Source organism: Spermophilus citellus (assembly GCF_964194105.1).
Source record: "Spermophilus citellus genome assembly, chromosome: 11".
NCBI lineage: Eukaryota > Metazoa > Chordata > Mammalia > Rodentia > Sciuridae > Spermophilus > Spermophilus citellus.
This window is the reverse complement of record NC_138192.1, coordinates 75,537,753-75,560,366: the sequence shown is the minus strand read 5'-3', so window position 1 is coordinate 75,560,366 and position 22,614 is coordinate 75,537,753. Positions and strand designations below refer to the sequence as shown.

Genomic DNA, 22,614 nt, shown 5'->3' with positions numbered 1-22,614 from the left:
TAGAGGTAACAAGGCAAATCAAAATAGAATTTACAAAAGAATGGAAATGCACAATATTCTCTGTCTCTACTGCAGTCTGCTTTGTCTTCTCTCCCTTTTGCCTTCACTGTATTTGTTTCTCTTTCTTCTTTCATTCTTTCCACACCTTTATAAGATTATAGAATGCCTTTCCTGTGGGTTTTTGTTTGTTTCTTTTCTTTTCCCTTTTGAAGTGATGATACGTTTCTGGTTATAATCTTCTTTTTTTCCATCTTAATTTATTATTTCACTAGACTTATGATTATGTGTTTGCTGTTAAATTCTTAATGTGTTTGATTTAAAATGTATGGTCCTGTAGAACTGTGTGAGGCTAGTTCCTATGGAGAACAGTTTGACCATTAATATCAAAGGTTGAAATTTTTTTGTGTGATTTTGACATTTCCTTCTTATTAAGCATGAAACAGTTCTCCTTGGTCAGTTAACAGTTACACAAAAGACTTCAGTAAGAATCTCCAAAATGGAGATCGTGAAATTAGAAGGGATTTAATAAAGAAAAAACTAGCTGTGTGCCCTTCTCCCCTCCCACCCTCCACCTTCACTCCCCAAACTGGCTGAGAAACTAAGCAGTAGTGCATTTTTAAACATTTTCTGCTTGCCTCTCACTCCACAGATTCTATATTCAAGACTGAAACTATCAAAGTAAACAAGAGGGCAGATGCTGCTGTGACCTCTCTTCCCATTTAGCTGAGCACCAGTGTGCTCACCCCATCCACTTTAACCCAGAGAATAACCTGTTTGGAGTGCATTCTTCACATCTGAAGCACTCACAAACACCACTGCATTTTCTTTCACTTGGTAAAACATAAAGGAAGAGAAGCAGCAGCTGCTGTAGCAACAGACAGCAAACAAGCCTCACTGTGGCCTCCACTTGGCCTTCACAATAGGGGATTCAGAGAGCAGGCAAACACGGACAGCCCAAGAATTCTGCAGATTCATCTGCCAAAATGACTAATTAAACATTTTAAAAAACTATCCAGGTGAACTGAGAGTCTAACCACAGCACATCTCCAACTAATTTTTTATTAAGATGAAGAATACAATTGAAGAACTGGAAATGGCTTTAAAAATCACCTAAACCAGTTCTAACCCTACCCCTTCTAAGATAAAAGACAGTGAGGCCCAGAAAAGTTGGAGGGAAGACTCATTCCTTTTCTAACCTGTGTACATTCTAGTAAAATTTAAGGTTTGGTTTGGTTTGGTTTGGTTTTGGTGGTTGTGCTGGGGGATGGAACCCAGGGCCTTGTCCATGTGAAGCAGGCACTCTACCAACTGAGCTATATCCCTAGCCCAAATTTAAGGTTTTAAATTTTTTTTTTTTTTTTTTTACATTTATAAGGCATCCATTATCAAGCCTTACAGCAATAGCTCATCAGATATTCATAAGTGATGGCAAACTATACTTTTAAAAAAATTTCTCCACAGTGTTCATGGAAAGCCCCCCAAATTATGTTCATTTTCAGAGCTTTGGTTGTACATTTAGTGACTATTGACTCATAGAAACCAAGTGTCAAAAATGAAGAGTTTTTTTGGTAGCAAATTTCCCTCTTCAGTCCTTTGCCAAATGGAGTGCATAGTAAACTATGATTCCTTTGATAATTAATTTGCAAAAAATGATTGGGTATTGCTTTTTATTATTATTAAGAAAGCTCAACTATCTAAATAAAAACTTTTGGCGAATTCTGCTTTATTTATGCAAGTCAGGTAGAGCATAATCTTATTGCCCTATCTTGTCTAAAGGATCTATTTGCCTGCTTCAGGTAAACTTTAAAACATCTTTGTGGTTGTGTGTGTGTGTGTGTGTGTGTGTGTGTGTGTGTGTTTTGTGGTACTGGCAATTGAACCCAGGGTGCTGTACCACTGAACTACATTTACAGCCCTTTTTATATTTTGAGAGAGGATCTTGCTAAATTGCCCAGTCTAGCCTCAAACTTGCAATCCTCCTGCCACAGCTTCCCAAGTACCTGGGATTATGGGCATGTGCCACCACACCTGACTAGTTTTGGTTTTTAAACTTGGCATCATATGGCACTTCAATTGCTTACAATATATTACTTAAAAGTTTTAAATAAAAGTAACTCGTATATACTTTTTAAAACCCTATACAATTATTACAAGGTTTGGGATGAAAAGTAGGTCTCCCATTCTATCGTTTCTTCATCTGACTCCAGACTCAACCACTTTGAACTGTTTTGTTTTCTAGTTACTGCTCAAAGCCAGGCTAACTAGATATTATATTTTAGTTGGCTCAAAGCCATACCAACTATAGATACTACATTTGGACTCCTTCTTGTACAGACATTTTTCTTGAGTGCATAATTTTCCTGTTCCAATTTGGAACAGTTTCTTTCTTAGATATCTTGTTAAGTTGCCATCCTGTCATTTTATTGGACTGAGATTCATTTGTGAGTGTGAGTATATGTGTGTGTGTGTGTGTGTGTTGCTGGAGATTAAACCCAGGGCCTTCTTCATGGTAGGTAAGTGTTTTACCACTGAGCCATTGATGTACTCCCCATCTTACATGCTTTGATTTTACTTTCATGTTGCTACAGTACATCTACAGGTAATATCAGAAAGAGTATAAAGTAATTTTTCTGATTTCTTAGGTTCCTTTATTTTGCTTTCACACTTGATTGATGATAGTTTATATATAAGATTCTAGTCAAAATTAGCTATCAATTATTTGTTATGGTACTGGGATTGAACCCACAGATTTACACATGCTAGGGAAGTGTTCTACCACTGAAATACATCTCCACCCTTTTAAAATTTTATTTGGAGACAGGATCTAAGTTGCCTAGACTGCTCTCAAGACTTGGAATCCTTCTGCTTCAGCCTCCCAAGTAGATGGAATTAACAGGTGTATGCCACCACCCATGGCTTGATATTAGAGCAATTTTTATGAATGCTAAGTTTTGAGAAGAGATAAGCAAGAATAAAGGAATATTCAAAATTATATGCATAAGCCTAGACATTCATGTCACCATGTATCTAGGACAATTTAAATCTGTAGCCATGAAAGGAGATAGATGGAGATGTCCAGTATACTCTTGTTTACATAAAGAGGTTATTCTGGATTGTCAGAGTATCAAATTTCTGTAACCTTAGTTCATGTTAATAATTTTAACTGTTGTAGGGCTGGAGTTGTGGCTCAGTGATAGAGTACTTGCCTAGCACATGTGAAGCACTGGATTTAATCCTCAGCACCATATAAAAATAAAGAAAAAATAATCATTTTAACTGTTGTAAAGCAGTATAGTCACTATGCGATTAAAGTCCATAATTTCTATAACTTGGATATATATGTATACTTGCACATGTATGGACAGTACACATTCAAGAATATGTATTGCATTTCTTTGTAATGAAAAGCTTTGGAAACAACCTGAATAAGTTACTGATGGAGTAACTTATGGCATGTCATACAACAGAATACATGCAGCTATTAAAATAGTTAGCTCTAATAATAGCCAAGACATTTGCTTAAAAAAAAAAATTATGCCAGGTGTGGTGGTGCATGCCTGTAATCCCAGTGATTTGGGAACTTGAGGCAGGAGGATTGCAATTTCAAGGCCAGCCTTAGCAAGGCCATACGCAACTTAGAGAGACCCTGTCTGAAAAGTAAATAAGGGCTAGGGATGTGGTTTAGTAGTTCAGTGCCCCTAAGTTAAATCCTTGGTACCAAATTAAAAAAAAAAAATGACAACAATGTGCATGCTAGGTTACCATATATACATGACTCTCTCTCTATATATGTACGATATATACACACACACATATACACCTCTGATCTCACTTATGAATATATGTCTGAAAGACATATAACTCTTAGGAAGAGCCTCGTGGACTACCATGCTTAAGAGTCGGTTGGCATATTTGATGGAAGATGAAAAGGTTGTGTTCAGGAGTCTAGTATGCAGTTCTGGCTTCGCCACTAACTCATAATGTGACCTTACTTAACCTTTGGATCTATTGTCAATCTATAAATTGAGAGCATAGATCAACTGCAAAAAATAAATTTTCAAAAAAAAATCTAATGGATAATTTATCACACAAAAGATGAAAAAATATTTAGTCTTCTCAGTAAGTAAAAGAAATGTAAATTTGAGATTTTATATCTACTGAAACAAGGTTAACATGCCATATCATTGAAATTGTTAAAATCAGCATATGGGTTCTTATCTGGTGTTGTACCAACCTTTCTGGAAAATATGGTGTGTTTATATAATTGAGCCATAGAGATATTCCTACCCTTTGACTCAGTAACTGCATCTCCTGGGAATTTGTCTTAAAGAAATGATTTAACAGATACAAAATATACATATGTAAAGATATTAATTCATTTGATATTATCTAAAGTAGGAAAAAAAACCCCAACCCAGTTAAAAGATTTAACTTGGCTACATTAACACAAAATACGTTTGTAAGAATCATAAAAGAAAAACTTTTAAAACCAGGGGGTGCAGGTCAGTGATGGATCACTTAGGCTGTGGATTTGATCCCCAGTACCTCACAGGCAAACAAATTACTGCTAAACTCAGTGTATATTCACACATAATGTACAAATGTAAAAATAATTTCATTTAGAAGGAATAATTATGGCTACTTGTTAAATCAGTAATATTGTTAAATAGGCTTTCAAATTCTAAGAACTTAAGAATGAATATTAAGGGGCTGGAGATGTGGCTCAAGCGGTAGCGCACTCACCTGGCATGCGTGTGGCCCGGGTTCGATCCTCAACACCACATACAAACAAAGATGTTGTGTCCGCCGAAAACTAAAAAATAAATATTAAAAAATTCTCTCTCTCTCCTCACAGTCTCTCTTAAAAAACAAGAATGAATATTAAGAATTAAATTAATTGACATAGAAGGTCTATGATTCTAATAATTTTCAATCAAGATCAGCGAACTCTTCAGAAAGACAAGGCACTGGTAAAACAAACTAGATCCCTTGTAGTCTGGAGAAAATTTGGGACTTTATAGTACTTTTTTCACAAGTAATTTAGAAAACTGCATTTTTAGACATACCACACTTATATCCAGAGGCCTGAGGGTGAGATTAGGCAAGACCTTAGAACAAGGAGGAGCCTTGGAGATCATTCTAGTATAATGTCATTTTTACAGATTAAAAAAAAAAAAACCTGATGCTTGGAAGGAAATATATTACATGTAGAAAAAAATGTAATTTGTGGAGGACAGGGAAAAGACAAATTAAAGATGGAAGAAAAAGAAGGGCAGTGACAAAGGTAATAACATAATCGGTGCATATATGGATAGTAAATGGTGTAAGGGCCAAGACGGGGGGGGGGGGGGGGGGCAGTGACTACTGGCTGGCTGTGTTGGGTTTCATGTATGATTCTATATATTTATCCTCATATTTCATTTCCCTATAAGGTACACATCTAAATATTAAGACTTTTATCATTGTAACTCCAAATGAAGGTACAGCTTTCAAGTCCCAAAGATTAATGTTAGATCAGATCTTTATCCATGAACTGAATATAGGAACATTACTTTTTAAAAAGGAGAGGACTAGGGCTTTTGGTGTTATTTCAACCTTTTCTGGTTTCTACACAGTAAAAGTATCTTGAAAGAGAATTTGTTTTGATGTACAGATTTTTCTTTCTTCAGAGGTCATTTGTAACTATAAATTGTGAATTATTAGCAAATTTAGATGGAAAGCAAATTGCTTTCATGGCATCAGAAAGGATTTTAACTGAACTAGTTCATTCCATTAGTAGCAAATTGTGTGTGTGTGTGTGTGTGTATAAGATCTCTCAGAAATCAAGTTTTATCTACATACAGCCTTCTAAGATGAGATGATATGAAACTTTTACTGCTCCCTCACTTTAAGTAAGGAGACAGCTTTGTGCTGTTGGTATGCTATTGGACACAGCTATTTTGTGTCCCAAGGCTACTAGTTACTTTTGTGTCTCTTATCATTGACAGATTTACTGATGGAAAGTTGATCTAAAGACAAGATAGTGCTTGTCCAAATAGGGACTTTGCCCCAAGCATCAAACAAATCAACTTTATTTAAAAATAAAGCTTAACTTACATCCTGTTTTTAGCATTATATAATGTTACTAGCTTACAGGCACACATTATAAACATCTCAAGCTTTCACTTCACGACTCTGGATCAAGCAATTAATTTATTTAAACTTCTTTAGAAATAAGACTGTATTAAATAACTTATCATTACTTTGGTTTATTTCTTCTTGCACTTCAACTCCTTGCTAAACTTATAGTAAATCATAACAGATACGCATCTTATTTTACATATGGCATATAAATTTTTATAAAATGATTTCTAATTATCTTACATTATTTATAAAATGTCTTATGCTAACTTCTAAATTATCTTCAATTAATATTTGATGCCAATCATTTAGGCTTCAGGCATATCTAGTTTCCTCTTACCTGCCTACCAAACAAGCAGTTAATGTAGACAGGAATTTATTTATTCATTTATTTTTACCTTTATTTCACTTATTTATTTTTATGTTGTGCTGAGGATTGAACCCAGGGTCTTGCAGGTACGAAGCGACTCTACTGCTGAGCCCCAGCCTGGCAGGAATTTAAAACAAACCTATACCATATCCATCTCCTACTTAGAAAAGATTATTATGATGACCTTAGAGAAGTGTGTTTTGTTTTTGAACCAGGGATTAAACCTACAAGCACTTAACCACTGAGCCACATCTCCAGCTTTTTTTATTTTATTTATTTTGAGATAGGGTCTTGCCAAGTTGCTTAAGCCCTTGCTAAATTGCTGAGGCTGGCTTTGAACTGGAGATCCTCCTGCCTCAGCCTCCCGGGCTGCTGGGATTACAGGCATGCACCACTGTGCCAGGCAAGAAATGTGTTTTAAAGATGTCAGATGTTAAAATCTTTGAAGGAAAGTGTGGGAATAATGATAACAAAAAAGCTTAAAAGCTAAGGTTTTAAACAAGATTAAAAAGTTAATCTTAAGTATTTAAAAGTCATCACACATTAATATATCACAACTAAGCATTTATTATACTGGTTAAGAAGAAAGCAACCATAGTATTTCAGAAGCTATATCTTTTTTTAATGCAATATATGCTCATAAACTCTAGACAGTATTTTAAAATATACAATCTCTCCAGAAGAAAATATTCAACTAAAGATAACATACATAACTTTTAATGTAAGTAAAATGTTACAATATTTGAAAATTAACCACCAGGTTTTCCACAGCACAATGTACAGAAATTTGCAGGCTTCCTGTACAGAGTAGTATAATCTTTACTCTTGAGCAAGTCGTTCAATAACACGTCGGTAATCTTCCACTAGTTCCTGAAAGCTTTCTTCCAGCTGTTCATGTTGCATGCTTATTTCTATTTGGTTCATCTGGTTTGTCAGTTCTTCTGGTCTGAGACATTTTTTCATTTTAGCAAGATCTCTTTGTTTTTTCTAAGCAACAAACACAATTACTTGTTAGAATTAGAAAGTAGATATATTTCTTTATACAATACTAAATCTTCAAAGATGTTAAAAATAGGAGTAGTAAGGAGATAATGTCCAAACTTGCCCCATAATTTTCTTCTTAATGGAGCTTACTTAAACATAAAATTAACCAGGAATTGCAAACTCTTTAAAAAAGACTTAGGAAAACCTGGTATTTGTGTTAGATAATAGTAAATATAAATATATGACTAGTAGCCTCCTCGAAAACATGATAAACAACTCTGGTCAAGGCTGGGGGTGTAACTCAGTGGTGGAACACTTGCCTAGCATCAGGTTATGATTCTATCCCCAGCACCAACAAAGCATAACAAAACCTCTGGCCAATAAAACAGTCTTTTAATAAAGTACATTTTTGAAGAAGCAACTGATATTAAGTGCAATAATTCTTTATTTCACTATATAATCATTAATAACATTAACTTAAAATAACAATCTGGCATTTTCCTGCCATTATTCCTATTCCTAGGTTCCCTTACACAGCTATGTATTTATGGACATACTAATTTTAAGATACTGTTGAAAAAGTTTCAGAAAGGTAAATATTCTCTCCATTTTATTAAGGATGTCACTATACTGAGGAGTTTGCAGTAGGAAGCTGGTTAACAATTTTATGCAGGACACTGTGTCAGATTAATACTGTCAGTGACATTTAGGATAGATGGAATGGGACTAAAAGACTAAGCAGCTCCTGCAGTAGTTCAGGCCAGAGGTGATGAAAGCTTAAATCAAGTCAGCAGCAGTGGAGATGGAGAGGACAGGATGAAAGCAGAGGAGAAAGCACTGGATATTTGGGGAAATGAAGAATAAATCCAAGATTCATAGTTAAGTGGCAATACTGCAATATACAAAACTTCATGTTTTGATAAACTATTCTAATTATCATGTCAATTCACTTTTATTAGAGCATATAATAAAGAGTTGATATTAGAGATGGGAATCTACATATATTGACTCACAAACTCTATGAACTAGATATGTGGTAGAAAAAAAAGGGCAAGAGGAGTTAAATAATTTGCCTAAGCTCATACAGCCAGTGAACTCAGAAGGCAGATTCAAACCCTAATAGTCCATTTGTCTTTCAAAAGACAATAAGCTGGGAATAGGCCTGTAATACCCCAGCAACTTGGGAGGGGGAGGCAGGAGGAGCCCAAGTTCGAGGTGAGCCTTGGCAATTTAGTGAGAACCTGTCTCAAAAAGTAAAAAGGGGGGGTGCTGGAGTGGTGGCTCAGTGGTAGAGTGCACGCCTAGCATGCGTGAGACACTGGGTTCGAACCTCAGCACCACATAAAAACAAACTAATGTTTCCACCTAAAATTAAAGATACATAAATAAATAAATATTAAAAAAAAAAAAAGTAAAAAGGGGTGGAGGTGTAGCTTGGTGGTAGAATGCTCCTGGGTTCTACCCCCAGTACTGCCCCATCCCAAAGACAATAAAAACAAACAAAAATCCCAAAAAACAATGCCATAAACCCTTCCTTCTTAAAAATTTATAAATATGGGGCTGGAGTTGTGGCTCAGCAGTAGAGAGCTCCCCTAGCATGTGTGGGGCACTAGGTTCGACTCTCAGCACCACATAAAAATAAAAGGTATTATGTCCAACTACAACTAAAGCAAAATATTTAAAAAATAATACTAATGTCTCTTAAAGAGGACCCTAATAACCTTGGACTACTAGGCAAATGTGTCATGTTTGTCACTTTAAGCTAAATTTATAATCACACAAACATTTCTAACACAATGTACAAGAAAGTACTGGAGATAGGCCTTTTTTTGTAAGTTTTCTGACACTACCAAAAAAATGTTGATCTGGGTTTAAATTGTATTTGTTTTATTTAGTATTCCTTAAACTAGACATATTCCACTTTGTATATATGTGTGTGTATACATATATATCTGTTAAGATTTGAATCCTGCCTTCTCAGCTCACTAGCTCTATGAAATTAGGCAAATTATTTTACTCCTGTTTCCCCTTTTTCTTCCATCTAATATCTATTTCATACAGTTGAATATGAGATACTGTATACTGGTAAATGAATACTGAAAAGTAGAATTCCGTAAGACTGGAATGGCTTGGGACACTGCATGGTCTTCAGAGTAATTCTCTTCCCCCAAAACAAAAGCTTAATTCTTACATAGATGAGGGCAGTTGAATATAAATTTATGTTAATACAATCTTTAATTATATTACCATTACACTAGTTATATAATACCACTTATTTATATTAATACCATTAATATAAACTTATTTATATGAAAACATTTAGCTTCATCCATTCCTAAAAATGGCCAAATGATAAGGCCCAAACCTGACTTAGGAAAATTTTTGCATTATGAAGAAAAATATGGACAGAGAAAAGGTAGTTGGGAAAATAAAGCTAAGAAGAATGTTAAAAAATAAAACCGAAAAAGAACATACATATGACAAATGAAACAAGAAAATTGGAAAAAACAAGATAAACTATTAGAAAAGAATAAAGGCATGCAGATTTTTAAAAGATACATACAAATGAAAGGAAAAAAAAAAACTAACCATGTGAGATTATCCTTAAGATGAGTGAGATTTTTCTAAAATGAGAATGATATTTTTCACTTTTGTAAAAGTTAATTTAGCAAAGTGATTTGGGCTCTCCCAAATACTGGCACTTGCTAGCTTTTCTTCTGTTTTAAATAGTGATAAGAGTATAATGTCTAAGATCTGAAGTCCTACCTTATATGGGCTAATTAGTCTTCTTTTAATATCCAGCCTATAGCTTCTGTATTGTTCAGCATCACTCATGTCAGTTACCAGCAATCGAAGAATCTCATAAACCCGTCTAGTGTGTTGCTAAAAATGAAACAAGAAAAATGTGAATTTTCAAATTAAATCAGTGACACTTTCCCAAAAGAACACAGGATATATTTTATAATTGACATGGCAAGAAAGTGCTAGACACCAGAGGAAAAGCAATGTCCTTGAAGAGACTGAAGTCTACTAGGTAACACAAATGATTAAGGTTTGGGTTAATTTAATGACAGAAATATGCATAGTGTATTATGGTAACAAATGTTAGAAGAGAATTCCTGAATGAGTAAAAAATAAAACCTGAGCTGTATCTTTTTATTTTTGGATAGTGCTAAGGATGGAACCCAGGACCTTGGACATGCTAGACAAGTGCTCTACCACTAAGCAACACCCCTAGTCCTGAACTGAATCTTAAAGGGAGGAGAATATCATTCTAGAATAGGGAGGGTACTGTGTATATGTGTGTGTGTGCACATAAAACAGAGCAGCTTGACACTGAAGCAAGGAGTAGGGTTATAGTGAGGATGGAGACATATAGAAAGAGTTGGACTGTAATATACTAGATTTAAAATGGGAACATAAATGATTCACAAATTTGAGTTTTAAGCAAATCATTCAGCTGCACAGAAATGATAGTAAAAATAAGAGCACAGAGACCAATTTAAAAAGCTATTAAGTCAGGCAAAAAAAATTGATGAGGGCATGAACTAGGACAGCAGAAGTACACATACTAAGGGGACAGGACTCTAGATTATATGAGGAATAAATGGTAGGAGGGTGAAGTGAAAATTTTTCACAGCCCAAAGGAGATTTGGGAGGTAGCAAAACATAAATTCTGGTCTAAAGCTGAGGATTTAAGCAGTATCAGTACATAGGTAAGAGTTAAAACCATAAGGTTGGTTAAGATCACCTGAGGTAAGCATTCAGAGTGTTAAGAGGAGACACAGAGAAGACAGAGAAAAGTGACCAAAGAAATATCAGGAGAAATAAGGAAGTTATGATACCAGTAAAGCCAAAGAATTAGCATCATTTTTCTGTTTTTTCATTCATGTATTAATTTTGGTGGGGAGGTAGGCTATGGTAGTTTGCAAAGATGATGTTTGAACTTTTTAGAAATGACACATAAGTTGAATCTGAAAAAAATGACCACTATCTGGCTGAGCAAATGGGGAAAGAGGGTATTACTGATAAAAGGAACAGCTTATGTAAAGAGATTCAGAAAAAAGAAAGATGTGGCATAAATGGGAAATGGCAAGAGGTTCAATAAAGCCAGAGCATGTGGGAAAGTGGTATGAAGCTGAAGCTATCAAGGTAGGCAGGGTTCAGATGATGATGGGCTGTGTGTGCCCTATTCTGAAGTCTGAATTCCATTTTGGGAGCAGGATACTGTGGATTGAACTCAGGGGCACTCAACCCCTGAGCCACTTCCCCAGATCTATTGTGTATTTTATTTAGAGAGTCACTTTGTATTTTATTTAGGGTCTCACTGAGTTGCTTAGCGCCTCACTTTTGCTGTGGCTGGCTTAGAACTTGTGATGCTCCTGCCTCAGCCTCCCGAGCTACTGGGATTATAGGCTGTGACATTGTGCCCAGCACTCCATTGTTTTAAAGCACAGTTTTTAAAAAATGTATTCATATGAGCTATCAAATTCTCATTAATACAAGTTTAATGTGGTCTGGAGACATGAATTACTTCCTAATATGTGTCCTTTACCTTAAAGCCAGGAAACCATTAAAGTGTTTTAATGCAAAAGATGGAAAGTTTCAGTTCAAATCAAGGTGTTGATGGTGACCCAGCAACCTCTTGATTATACAGTTTTGAAGGAAAATCTTGACTTGTTATTTATCAGGTGAAATTGCTTGGGTAGAATTTTAAGAAGAAGAGAAGAAATAAGGATAAAAAGCTCTGAGGAAGAACTACATTAAAGATCATACAAAAGAGTGGAACCAGTCAAAGTATTCCAAGAAAGACGATGAGAACAGTAAGTGGAAAGCCAGGAACTATAGAGCTTCAGAAGCCATAGAAGGGGTGGTCCTCAGTATCAAATGATTAGTCTTTATTATTGGAATACTCTCCATCCCACATACTTTTTTTTTTTTTTTTAAAGAGAGAGTGAGAGAGAGAGGGGGACAGAGAGAGAGAGAGAATTTTAATATTTATTTATTTTTTCTTAGTTCTCGGTGGACACAACATCTTTGTTGGTATGTGGTGCTGAGGATCGAACCCGGGCCGCACGCATGCCAGGCGAGCGCGCTACCGCCTGAGCCACATCCCCAGCCCCCCCCACATACTTTTAATTGGATTAATTATAATAAATAATTAATCATAATAATTAATAAATTGATGATAATTAGTTATTAATAATAAACATTAATTATTAGTCTTTATTATTGGAATACTCTCCATCCCACATCCTTTTAACTTGGATTCAGATTCTACCCACTCTCAAGGGGTTTAGATTGAATGTCATCCTTCCCATGAAACACCCTGATTCCTTTGTTTAAATAAATTTAATAAACTGCATTCTCTTAACTACCTTATTTTTTCTATACCTACCTTAAGATATTTAATACTTTAAAATTTAAACAAATAATGTAGAAGTATATAAAGGAAAGTCATATGTTTTACCCAGCCCCTCTTCCCACCAATACTGTCTTCAGGAGTATAATTACTTTACAGTTTACAGACATGTTTTTAAAGAGCAAAAATAAGATGCTACTATCCATTTTTGTTCTTATTATACTTAGGATAGCCATAAAATTTATTATCTTCCTATTCTATTAATAAGGAAATTGAGGCAAAAGGTAGTAAACTCAATTGTCCGAAGTCATAGAATTAGTGGTAAATCTAGGTTTGAATCCAGGTTAGCTTCAGTGCTTTTACTCTCATTGCTACTTCCCACACACGCATTCTTAATATCCTTATAACATTTTGCTTAAATGATGTACTTAAAAAACTTCAAATTTTAAATGGTTTCCTCCTACACAATAAAAATACCTTATTGATTTTGAACTTCTGTTGTGCTTCCATTGCCATCTCTTCATTGAATCCTTGCATTAATTTTTCCCGGGAAAAACAGGGCAAATCTTGACAAAGCTTCACAAGCACAAAGTCTCTTAATTTCACATAGCTTTTGGATGGATCTTCCGCTAAAGAAATAAAGTAGAATAACATTTCCTTACCCAACATGATTCCTTATCATTTAAAATCTCAATACCCAAACTAAGCTAGAAAAGCAAATATACTTAAAAGAAAATTACATATGCAAAAGCTACAATGTGAATGGTTTCTTATAACTCAAAACAACAGAATTGTTGTCTTTGCCAAATAAAATTATAGGTGTGCTCCTTTGCAAAGACATTTATATTATTTGTGAAATGAGAACTACTCATTTCAAATACCATCTTTTTGACTGGTATTTTATTGGTAGTTTTAACTCCAATTAATACATCTGTATAAATGAGAGATTCAAGTTTGGATGAGCAACTATAAAATACAAGCAATTTTTTTAATAGGTAATGGTTCTAAACTTAATGTTAACTTCCTTACTTTAATCCAATAACCTTTGGAGACTGCTACATTTCTTTTACCTAATTAAAAAAAAAAAAAAACTTCCCTTTACAAAAGCAATGCTTTTTAATTTAAAGCATACAGTGAGGATATGAGGACATCCTACTGATCCTGTCTTCACTGCTTCTGCATATCTTCTTTTATGTTCATGTATGTTATATTTACATTAGATTAAGTAGTGGACACTAACGGAGCATGATGGGTAGAAAGAATACTACACAGAAAATATAAGGGTGAATCCCAGTTCCATCATTCATACGTGTAGTACTTTGGGAAGATGACCTCACTTCTCTATATCTTCATTCTATGATCAGTAGAAGAGTTGAAATTTTTAAAAATGTTACAGGGGCTGGGGCTCAGTGGTAGAGCACCTGCCTTGCCTGTGTGAGGCACTGGATTCGATCCTCAGCACCACAATAAATAAATAAATAAATAAATAAATAAAGACAGTGTGTCCATTTACAAGTAAAACAAATATTTTTTAAAAGATGTTACAGTCTAACCTAGTTCACAGATCCTAATATTTCCTGATTTCAGCATTTACTTCAGAACTACAGTAATCTAGACAGTAGGGCCTTGACATAAGGCCAGATATATAGCTGAATGGAACTGAATTGAGAATCTAGAAATAAGCCTATACATTTATGGTCAACTGTTGAGAGAGACAGCAAAACAATTCAATGCCAAATAGAATCATTTTCAACAGATGGGGCTGGAAAATTGATTTCCACAAGCCAGAGCCTCATTTCCTTACAACAAACAGATACCTAAATATAACAGGCAAAACTATAAAACTCTTAGAAGAAACACTGGAGTAAACCGGTGGTTTATCTGTGGTTATGATTTCTTAGATAAGGAGAACAAAAGTACAAGTGACAAAAGGAAAAACAGATAAGCTGGGCCCTATCAAAATTTAAAACACTCAGCCAGGTGCAGTGGTGCAGGCCTGTAATCCCAGCAACTTTGGAGGCTGAGACCGGAGGATCTCATGTTCAAAGCCAGTCTCAGCCACTTAGCCAGTCCTAAGCAACTTAGTAAGACTCTGTCTCAAAAATGTAAAGGGTTGAGGGTGTAACTCAGTGGGAGAGCACTTACCTAACATGCAGAACCTTGGGTTCAATTTCTAGTACTACCAAAACCAAAACAAACCCTAGTACACAAATGTTCATAATAGCATTATTCTTAAGATCCAAAAAATAGAAACAACTCACTGTCTAGCAACTGATGAATGAATAAATAAAATGTGATGTTTCCATACAATGGAATGTTATTTGGTAACAAAAGAAGTACTGCAACAAGGGATGAACTTTGAGAACACTGTGCTAGGTGAAATAAACCAGTCATATATAAAGCTTCCAATGTTCAAAGAGACAAGTAGACTAATAGTGTCCTAGGGCTGGGAATGGGGGTAAAGAATATTCCCAAATTAGATGATGATGATCATTGCACTATAAATATCATTTTAAAATTGTACTTTTTTTAAATAAACGGATGAATTGTATGATAGGTTAATTACATATCAATAAAGCTGTTTAAAAAAAAAAAAAAGCCTGCTGGGCACAGTGGTATATACCTGTAATCCCAGAGGCTATGGAGGCGGAGGCAGGAGGATCACAAGCTCAAGCCAGCCTCAGCAATTTAGCAAGACCCTAAGCAACTTCTTGAGAATCTGTCTCAAAAAAATAAAGAATGAAAAGGCTGGGGGATACCAACCCAGATGCCCTTCAATGGATGAATGGATCAAAAAATGTGGCATCTATACACCATGGAGTATTACGCAGCACTAAAAAATGACAAAATCGTGGAATTCGCAGGGAAATGGATGGCACTAGAGCAGATTATGCTTAGTGAAGCTAGCCAATCCCTAAAAAACAAATACCAAATGTCTTCTTTGATATAATGAGAGCAACTAAGAATAGAGAAGGGAGGAAGAGCAGGAAGAAAAGATTAACATTAAACAGACACATGAGGTGGGAGGGAAAGGGAGAGAAAAGGGGAATTGCATGGAAATGGAGAGAGACCCTCACTGTTATACAAAATTACATATAAGAGGTTGTGAGGGGAATTGGAAAATAAACAAGGAGAGAAATGAATTACAGTAGATGGAATAGAAAGAGAAGATGGGAGGGGAGGGGAGGGGGGATAATAGGGGATAGGAAAGGTAGCAGAATACAACAGTTACTAATAGGGCATTATGTAAAATTGTGGATGTGTAACCGACGTGATTCTGCAATCTGTATTTGGGGTAAAAATGGGAGTTCATAATTCACTTGTAGCTAATGCATGAAATATGATATGTCAAGAGCTTTGTAAGGTTTTGAACAACCAATAAAAAAATAAAAAGAAAAAAAGAAAAAAGAAAAAAAAAAAGGCTGGGGGATGTAGCTCAGTGGTTAAGCATCACTGGGTTCAATCCCTGGTACCCCCCCACCCCACTCCACCCCCCAAAAAAAAACAGGAAAAAAAGCCTAAGATAGAAATAATAAGATAGTTATTCATTCAGCCCATGTATACAGAATAACATTTTTTTGGATAGGCTTAAACATACTATTGAACGTAGGGATGTTCTGCCACTGAGCTATATCCCTAGCCCTCTTTATTTTGAGATAGGGCCTTACTAAGTTACTGGGATTAGAGGTATCCACCACCATGCCTTGTCAGAATAACTTCTTTAAAACTCTAAGCATCATGGGGCTGGGGTTGTGGCTCAGGGGTAGAGCGCTCGCCTAGTATGCATGAGGCATTGGGTTCAATCCTCAGCACCACATAAAAATAAAATAAAGCTATTGTGTCCACCTACAACTAAAAAATAAATGTTTTAAAAAAAAAAACTCTAAGCATCATATAGTTAGTAACATCACATGCATGTAGTTATTAGGTAAATAGTATTTGACTGTGGTTTTAAAGTAGTAAGAATTGAAATTCCATCACCATCAGTTTGGTACAAAATTAATATCTATTAAGAATTATGAAATCAACATAAAACAAAATAATTGAAATAGGGACCTAAACAAAATCATCATTTAATTGTTAAGATTATAATATAATTTGTCATCATATCCCATTCTTCTGTCTTTTTTTTTTTTTTAAGAGAGAGTGAGAGAGGAGAGAGAGAGAGAGAGAGAGAGAGAGAGAGAGAGAGAGAGAGAGAGAGAGGGAGAGGGAGAATTTTTAATATTTATTTTTTAGTTCTCGGCGGACACAACATCTTTGTTGGTATGTGGTGCTGAGGATCGAACCCGGGCCGCACGCATGCCAGGCGAGCGCGCTACCGCTTGAGCCACATCCCCAGCCCCACGTTCTTCTGTCTTTTCCATTTTAATTTAGCTTTACCAATCTGTATAGAAGCCACCCAGAAATCTGAAAGACATTCTGATTCCTTCCATCAGTTTTTTTTTCCCAACTACTACAATAACCTCCCTTACTGTTTTTTTTCCTTACTTGTACTCCCCTGCCTTATAAAATATAAACTAGACTATAGTTCTCCCCCAAATTAAAACTGTTCAAGCATATCAACCTAACCATAATGGGAGACCTGGAAAGAGAAGAAAGGAAGGGACAGAAAGAATATTTGAAGAAAACAGTGGTCAAAAACTTAGCAAATTTGATGGAAAAAAAATTTACACATCCAGAAACCTCAACAAATTTTAATTTGGAAAAACAAAAAGGTCTACACCTAAATCTGTCATATCAAACTCGAAAAAGCCAGAGACAAACAGAAAATCTTTAAAGCAGCAAGAAAAAAATGACACATCAGAAACCAAGAAAGCCAAACATTAGTAGGATGACATATTCAAAGAACTGAAAAGAGGGGGTAAAAAAGAAAAACCTACCAATTTATGTCATGGTTATTAGTATTACTTATTGATAGTAAAAGATTCATTAAAATTAAAATTAAAAAACCCCTCAATTTGATAATGGGCATCCACAAAAACTTTATAGCTAACATTACCCATAACAGTAAAAGACCGAATGCTTTCCTTCTAAGACAAAGCAAGGCACATACGTGTTTTTTCTAATCAGAATTGTATTGGAGGGTTCTCAGTGTGCAATCAGGCAAAATTAAATAAAATGCATCTGATTGCAAAGAAGTATTTTATTTTTACTTTTGATAATGTTATCCTGTATGTAGAAAATCCTAACCAAAAAACTGCTATGATTAATGAATAAGTGCAACAAAGATGCAGGATAGAAGATCAATATGTAAAAACCAAATGCATTTCTATATACTACAAAAAAAAAAAATCAACAACTCAAAAATGAAATTAAGAAAAAAATCTGGGCTGGGATTGTGGCTCAGCGGTAGAGTACGAGACCCTGGGTTCGATCCTCAACACCACATAAAAATAAAATAGAGATATTGTGTCCAACTACAACTAAAAACTAAATAACAAACAAAAAAGAGCTGGGGATGTAAAGTTCAATGGTAAAGCACCTCTGGGTTCAATCTCCAGGGTGTGTGTGTGTGTGTGCGCGCGCACACACACACATATATACACAATAACAAAAACAGAAAACAATCTTATTTATAGCATCATCAAAAAGAATAAAGGCAACAAATAAATCTAACTAAAGCAGTACAAGAATTGTACACCAAAGCTCGGCATGGTGGTACACACCTAGAATTTCAGTGACTCAAGAGGCTGAAACAGGAGGATCGCAAGTTCAAGGCCAGCCTTAGCAACTTGCGAGACCCTGTCTTGAAAAAAAAAAAAGGACCGGGGATGTAGCTTTTAGGGCCCCTGGATTCAATCTCCAGTACCAAAAAAGAAGATAAAAAAAAAAAAGCTGCAACACTACTGAGGGAAATTTAAAAAAAAAAATTGTGTGCCATGGATTGAACCAAGGGGTCTTGTACATGCTAAGCACATGCTCTACCATTATGCCATAACCCTTTATTCCCTCTGAGAGAAAGAAATTTTAAAAGTTCTAAATAAATGGAGATACTTTATATTAATGGACTGGAAGATTCAATATTGTTAAGATGGCAATTCTCTTCAAATTGACTATAGATTCAATGCAATGCTTATCAAAACTCAAGAGGCTTTATTTTGTTTTGCAGAAATTGATGAGCTGATCCTAAGATTTTTATGGAAATATAAAGGACCTTGTATAACCAAAACAATTTTGAAAAAGAACGAAATTGGAGTATTTTCACCTCCTGTTTCACAACTCAATATAGCAATCAAGATGCTGCTGTTCCCCCAGAGTCTCTATACCTGAAGGAAGGAGAAAGGGACGTCACAAAGACTGGGCAATATATGAGCCCCAAGAAGACAAATGTATAGCTCCAGGCTGAAAAGCAGAAGGCCAGGAAGAAGAGGAATAAGAAGAGAGTGGAGATGGGGCTGCAGGTGACTCCAAAAAGAAATCTCTAGCCTCAGACAAGAGTAAGAATGGAGATGACTGCCACCAGAAGTATAAAGGTGTAGAAGGGCTTAACAACACTGAGAACCCCAACTAGATGGTACAGACAACCAGAAAGATCACACACTGGATCTCAACAGGTGAAAGGAACTTTGAGAATGAAGAAAATAAAAGAGCGTTACACAAAATTGCATTCAGCTATGAAGACAGAGCAGGCCAAGGCCAATTTGCTGGACTGGTTATTATCTAGGAACAGCTGGAGCAAGCCACCAGGAAGAAAACCAGGAAAGCAAAATATGATGCAACTTTGTGCAGAAAGTGAATGCAGTCCCTCTCTCGCCTCCAAATAAGAGGGAATAAGCTGACCTGCCCAGACCTCTGCTATGTCTTGCTTACCACCGTGTGCTCTGGTACCAATGCAGTAGCTCGTTGCAGCTGGGAGGCCACCTAGGGCCTTCTGTTCAGCTTGGCAAGAGATATCATTTGGGGAAGGTGGGATGAAACAGAGACAGATGCAGATAGCATTTCATACATAACCATTTGAATGTTTTTTGCTATTTTTAGAATTTTAGAACCCTTATGTGTATGTGGTAGGGGCAGTGCCTAGGAAGTAGGATAAAGACTACTGTGTGTTTGTGGTATTGGGAATTGAACCCATGCTTTCTATCATTAACTACATCCCCAACCATTTTTATTTTAAGAGAGGTCTTGCTAAGTTGTCCCAGCTGGCCTTGAACTTGTGATCCTCCTACCTCAGCCTCCTAAGAGCTGGGATTATAACATGCACCACTTAGATACATTATACAACAGGAGGTGATTGTACCAGGGAACAGCTGCTGAGAAGTTTGCAAGTATCAGCCCCAGGCTATTGCCTGAGTGCTCACTCAAAGAGGGGATGTATTCTAGGAACCTATACCTCTGTCCCTGCTGGTCATGGCTCATCCCCAGACACTCTGGGGGCACTCTGACTGAGTGCCCCCATCTCTCTACCCTTTCCTGACTCATTTCCTTGCTAGGGCCAGCATTGTGTGTGTGTTTGTGTGTGTATGTGTGTGTGTGTGTGGGGGGGGGGTGTGTATGTGTGTTGTTGTGTTGCTGGGGATCAAACTCAGGGCTTCATGCTGAAGCCCTCTACCAATGAGCCCAACTGCCCGTTTTTAACCCTACTCGTCAATCATTTCAAGAAACTTCCATTTACTCTGCAGCACCCGGGAGAAAGATTCAACTTGTATGTCTGGCAGATTAAATTTCACATTATCATTTTTAACATAACAAAACCCAAGCTGGTGTGGTACTGCCATAAGGACATACATATAGATCATTCAAGTCCAGAGATAAATCTTTATATTTATGGTCAACTGATTTTCAATAAAGGCACCAATGGGGAAAGATACTCCTTTCAATAAATGGTGCCAGAACAACTGAATATCCTCACTTAAGAAAATGAATTTAGACACTTATACCATACCTAATAATTAAGCCAAAATGTGTCAGAGACATCAGTAGAGAATGGGTGTGGGGATGGGGACTGACAGCAAGTGGATGTGAAGGATCTCTTTACAGTGATGGAAATATTATAGAACAGGACTACAATTAAAAAGTCATTGAGATCTATATTTTAAGTTGTATACTTTAAATAGGTGAATGTTATGGTATGGAAATTGTACCTCAATAAAGTAATTTTAATTAACAACTCTTCTAAGTGACAAATAATCAAGCTTCTCCTTGATTATTTGTCACTTTTTTTTTTTTTTTTTGTAGTGCTGGGGGTTAAAGCCAGGGCATTGCCCATGTGAGGCAAGCACTCTACCACTGAGCTAGAACCCCTGCACTATTTCTCTCTTTTTTTTTTAAATCCAGGAGCACCTAACCACTATACCACATTCCCAGCCCAGTCCCTTTTTTGAGAATCTTGCTAAGTTGCCAAGGCTGACTTTGAACTTGTGATTCTTCTGCTATGGACTCTGAAGCTGCTGAGATTACACCATGCACAGCTACTAACATTTTTTTAAAGTATACTAACAGATGAGGCACAAGCTTGTCCAATGTTGGTTTTTCCAAGTCTATTTAGAGAAATAGACTTGGAAAAACCAACATTGGACAAGCTTGGCTTAGAAAAAGAATTGCATTGCCAATATCAATTTTTTTTAATATTTATTTTTTAGTTTTTGGAGGACACAACATCTTTGTATGTGGTGCTGAGGATCGAACCCGGGCCGCACGCATGCCAGGCAAGCACGCTACCGCTTGAGCCACTTCCCAAGCCCCCAGCCAATATCAATTAAAATAACAATATGAGTAAAATTGTAAGTACTTATATATCCTCAGAAAAGTTTAGGGAAAATGTATCAAAGCAAAATGAATTATAGTTGATAAAACCTAAAAACCATGCCACATTCTTACCTAAATAAAAATATCATGCCAAAAATTTCCATTTTTAAATAAGGCATTATAGATTAATAATGTTTTGCTTGCAGCTTGATATAAAGGGCCATGTCATCATTCAACTTTTAAGCTCTTTAAAAGTGTCAGCATAAAAATGAACTTAAAATGATGACACCCGATAATTTGTGATGTCCTTCAATTTCCGTTTCTATGCAACAAAGATAAACAGTATATTTAAAGATGAAATTTGCTTAAATCTATAGTTACCTATGGGATCAAAAATTGAATTTTTTTTTACAAATTAAATATATCATTCTAACAATATAACTGCTGCTCTATCATTTTTAAAAGTTACATCAAGAGAAAAAAATTGCACTCTAAAGAAGGAAAATGAGATGAGAGTACAAATCACTTAAGTATAAAAAATTCATATATTCTAAAAATCAATAGGATCTAGAACAAAAAGAACACTTAAAGGACAAATATAATTAGCTCTTAATATACTACTGATAAATTAATTAATAATACTAGTGTATATTCTAGCCCAGGATCAATTTTTATTACCAAATGCAACTCCTCAGGATTCTTGAGGAAACAAATTGTTGATTCTATCTATAAGGTAGTATAGTGAGACGTATGCTATATATGCTATATATCTTAAGAGGCTAATATCATCAAAAGAAAGATAATACAATTTTATAAAGAACTGTCTTTCAATATTTTACCTTAAAATTGAGAATGGAGTCATGTGTGGTGGCACACACCTGTAATCCCAGCGGCTCAGGAGGCCAAGGCAGGAGGAACCCGAGTTCAAAGCCAGCCTCAGCAACAGCGAGGTGCTAAGCAACTCAATAACACCCTGTCTCTAAGTAAAATACAAAATAAGGCTGGGGATGTGGTTTAGTGGTCAAGTGCCCCTGAGTTCAATCCCAGGTACCCCCCCAAAAAAAAAAATTTAAAGAGAGAAGGGGTGGCA

The 22,614-nt window shown here is 35.8% G+C and overlaps 1 protein-coding gene across 1 annotated transcript in view; it reads right to left on the bottom strand.

Moving 5' to 3' along the window:
- Positions 1-7,037: 7,037 nt before the first annotated feature.
- HAT1 (histone acetyltransferase 1) overlaps positions 7,038-22,614 on the bottom strand; it is a 48,758-nt gene continuing 33,181 nt past the window's right edge. Inside the window, exons 9-11 of the mRNA XM_081261085.1 lie at positions 13,314-13,465; positions 10,241-10,357; positions 7,038-7,477 (exon numbers count right to left, since the gene is read on the bottom strand). Coding sequence (XP_081117211.1) covers positions 7,310-7,477; positions 10,241-10,357; positions 13,314-13,465 — 437 coding nt within the window. The 3' untranslated portion in view covers positions 7,038-7,309. The remainder of the gene's footprint in view (positions 7,478-10,240; positions 10,358-13,313; positions 13,466-22,614) is intronic.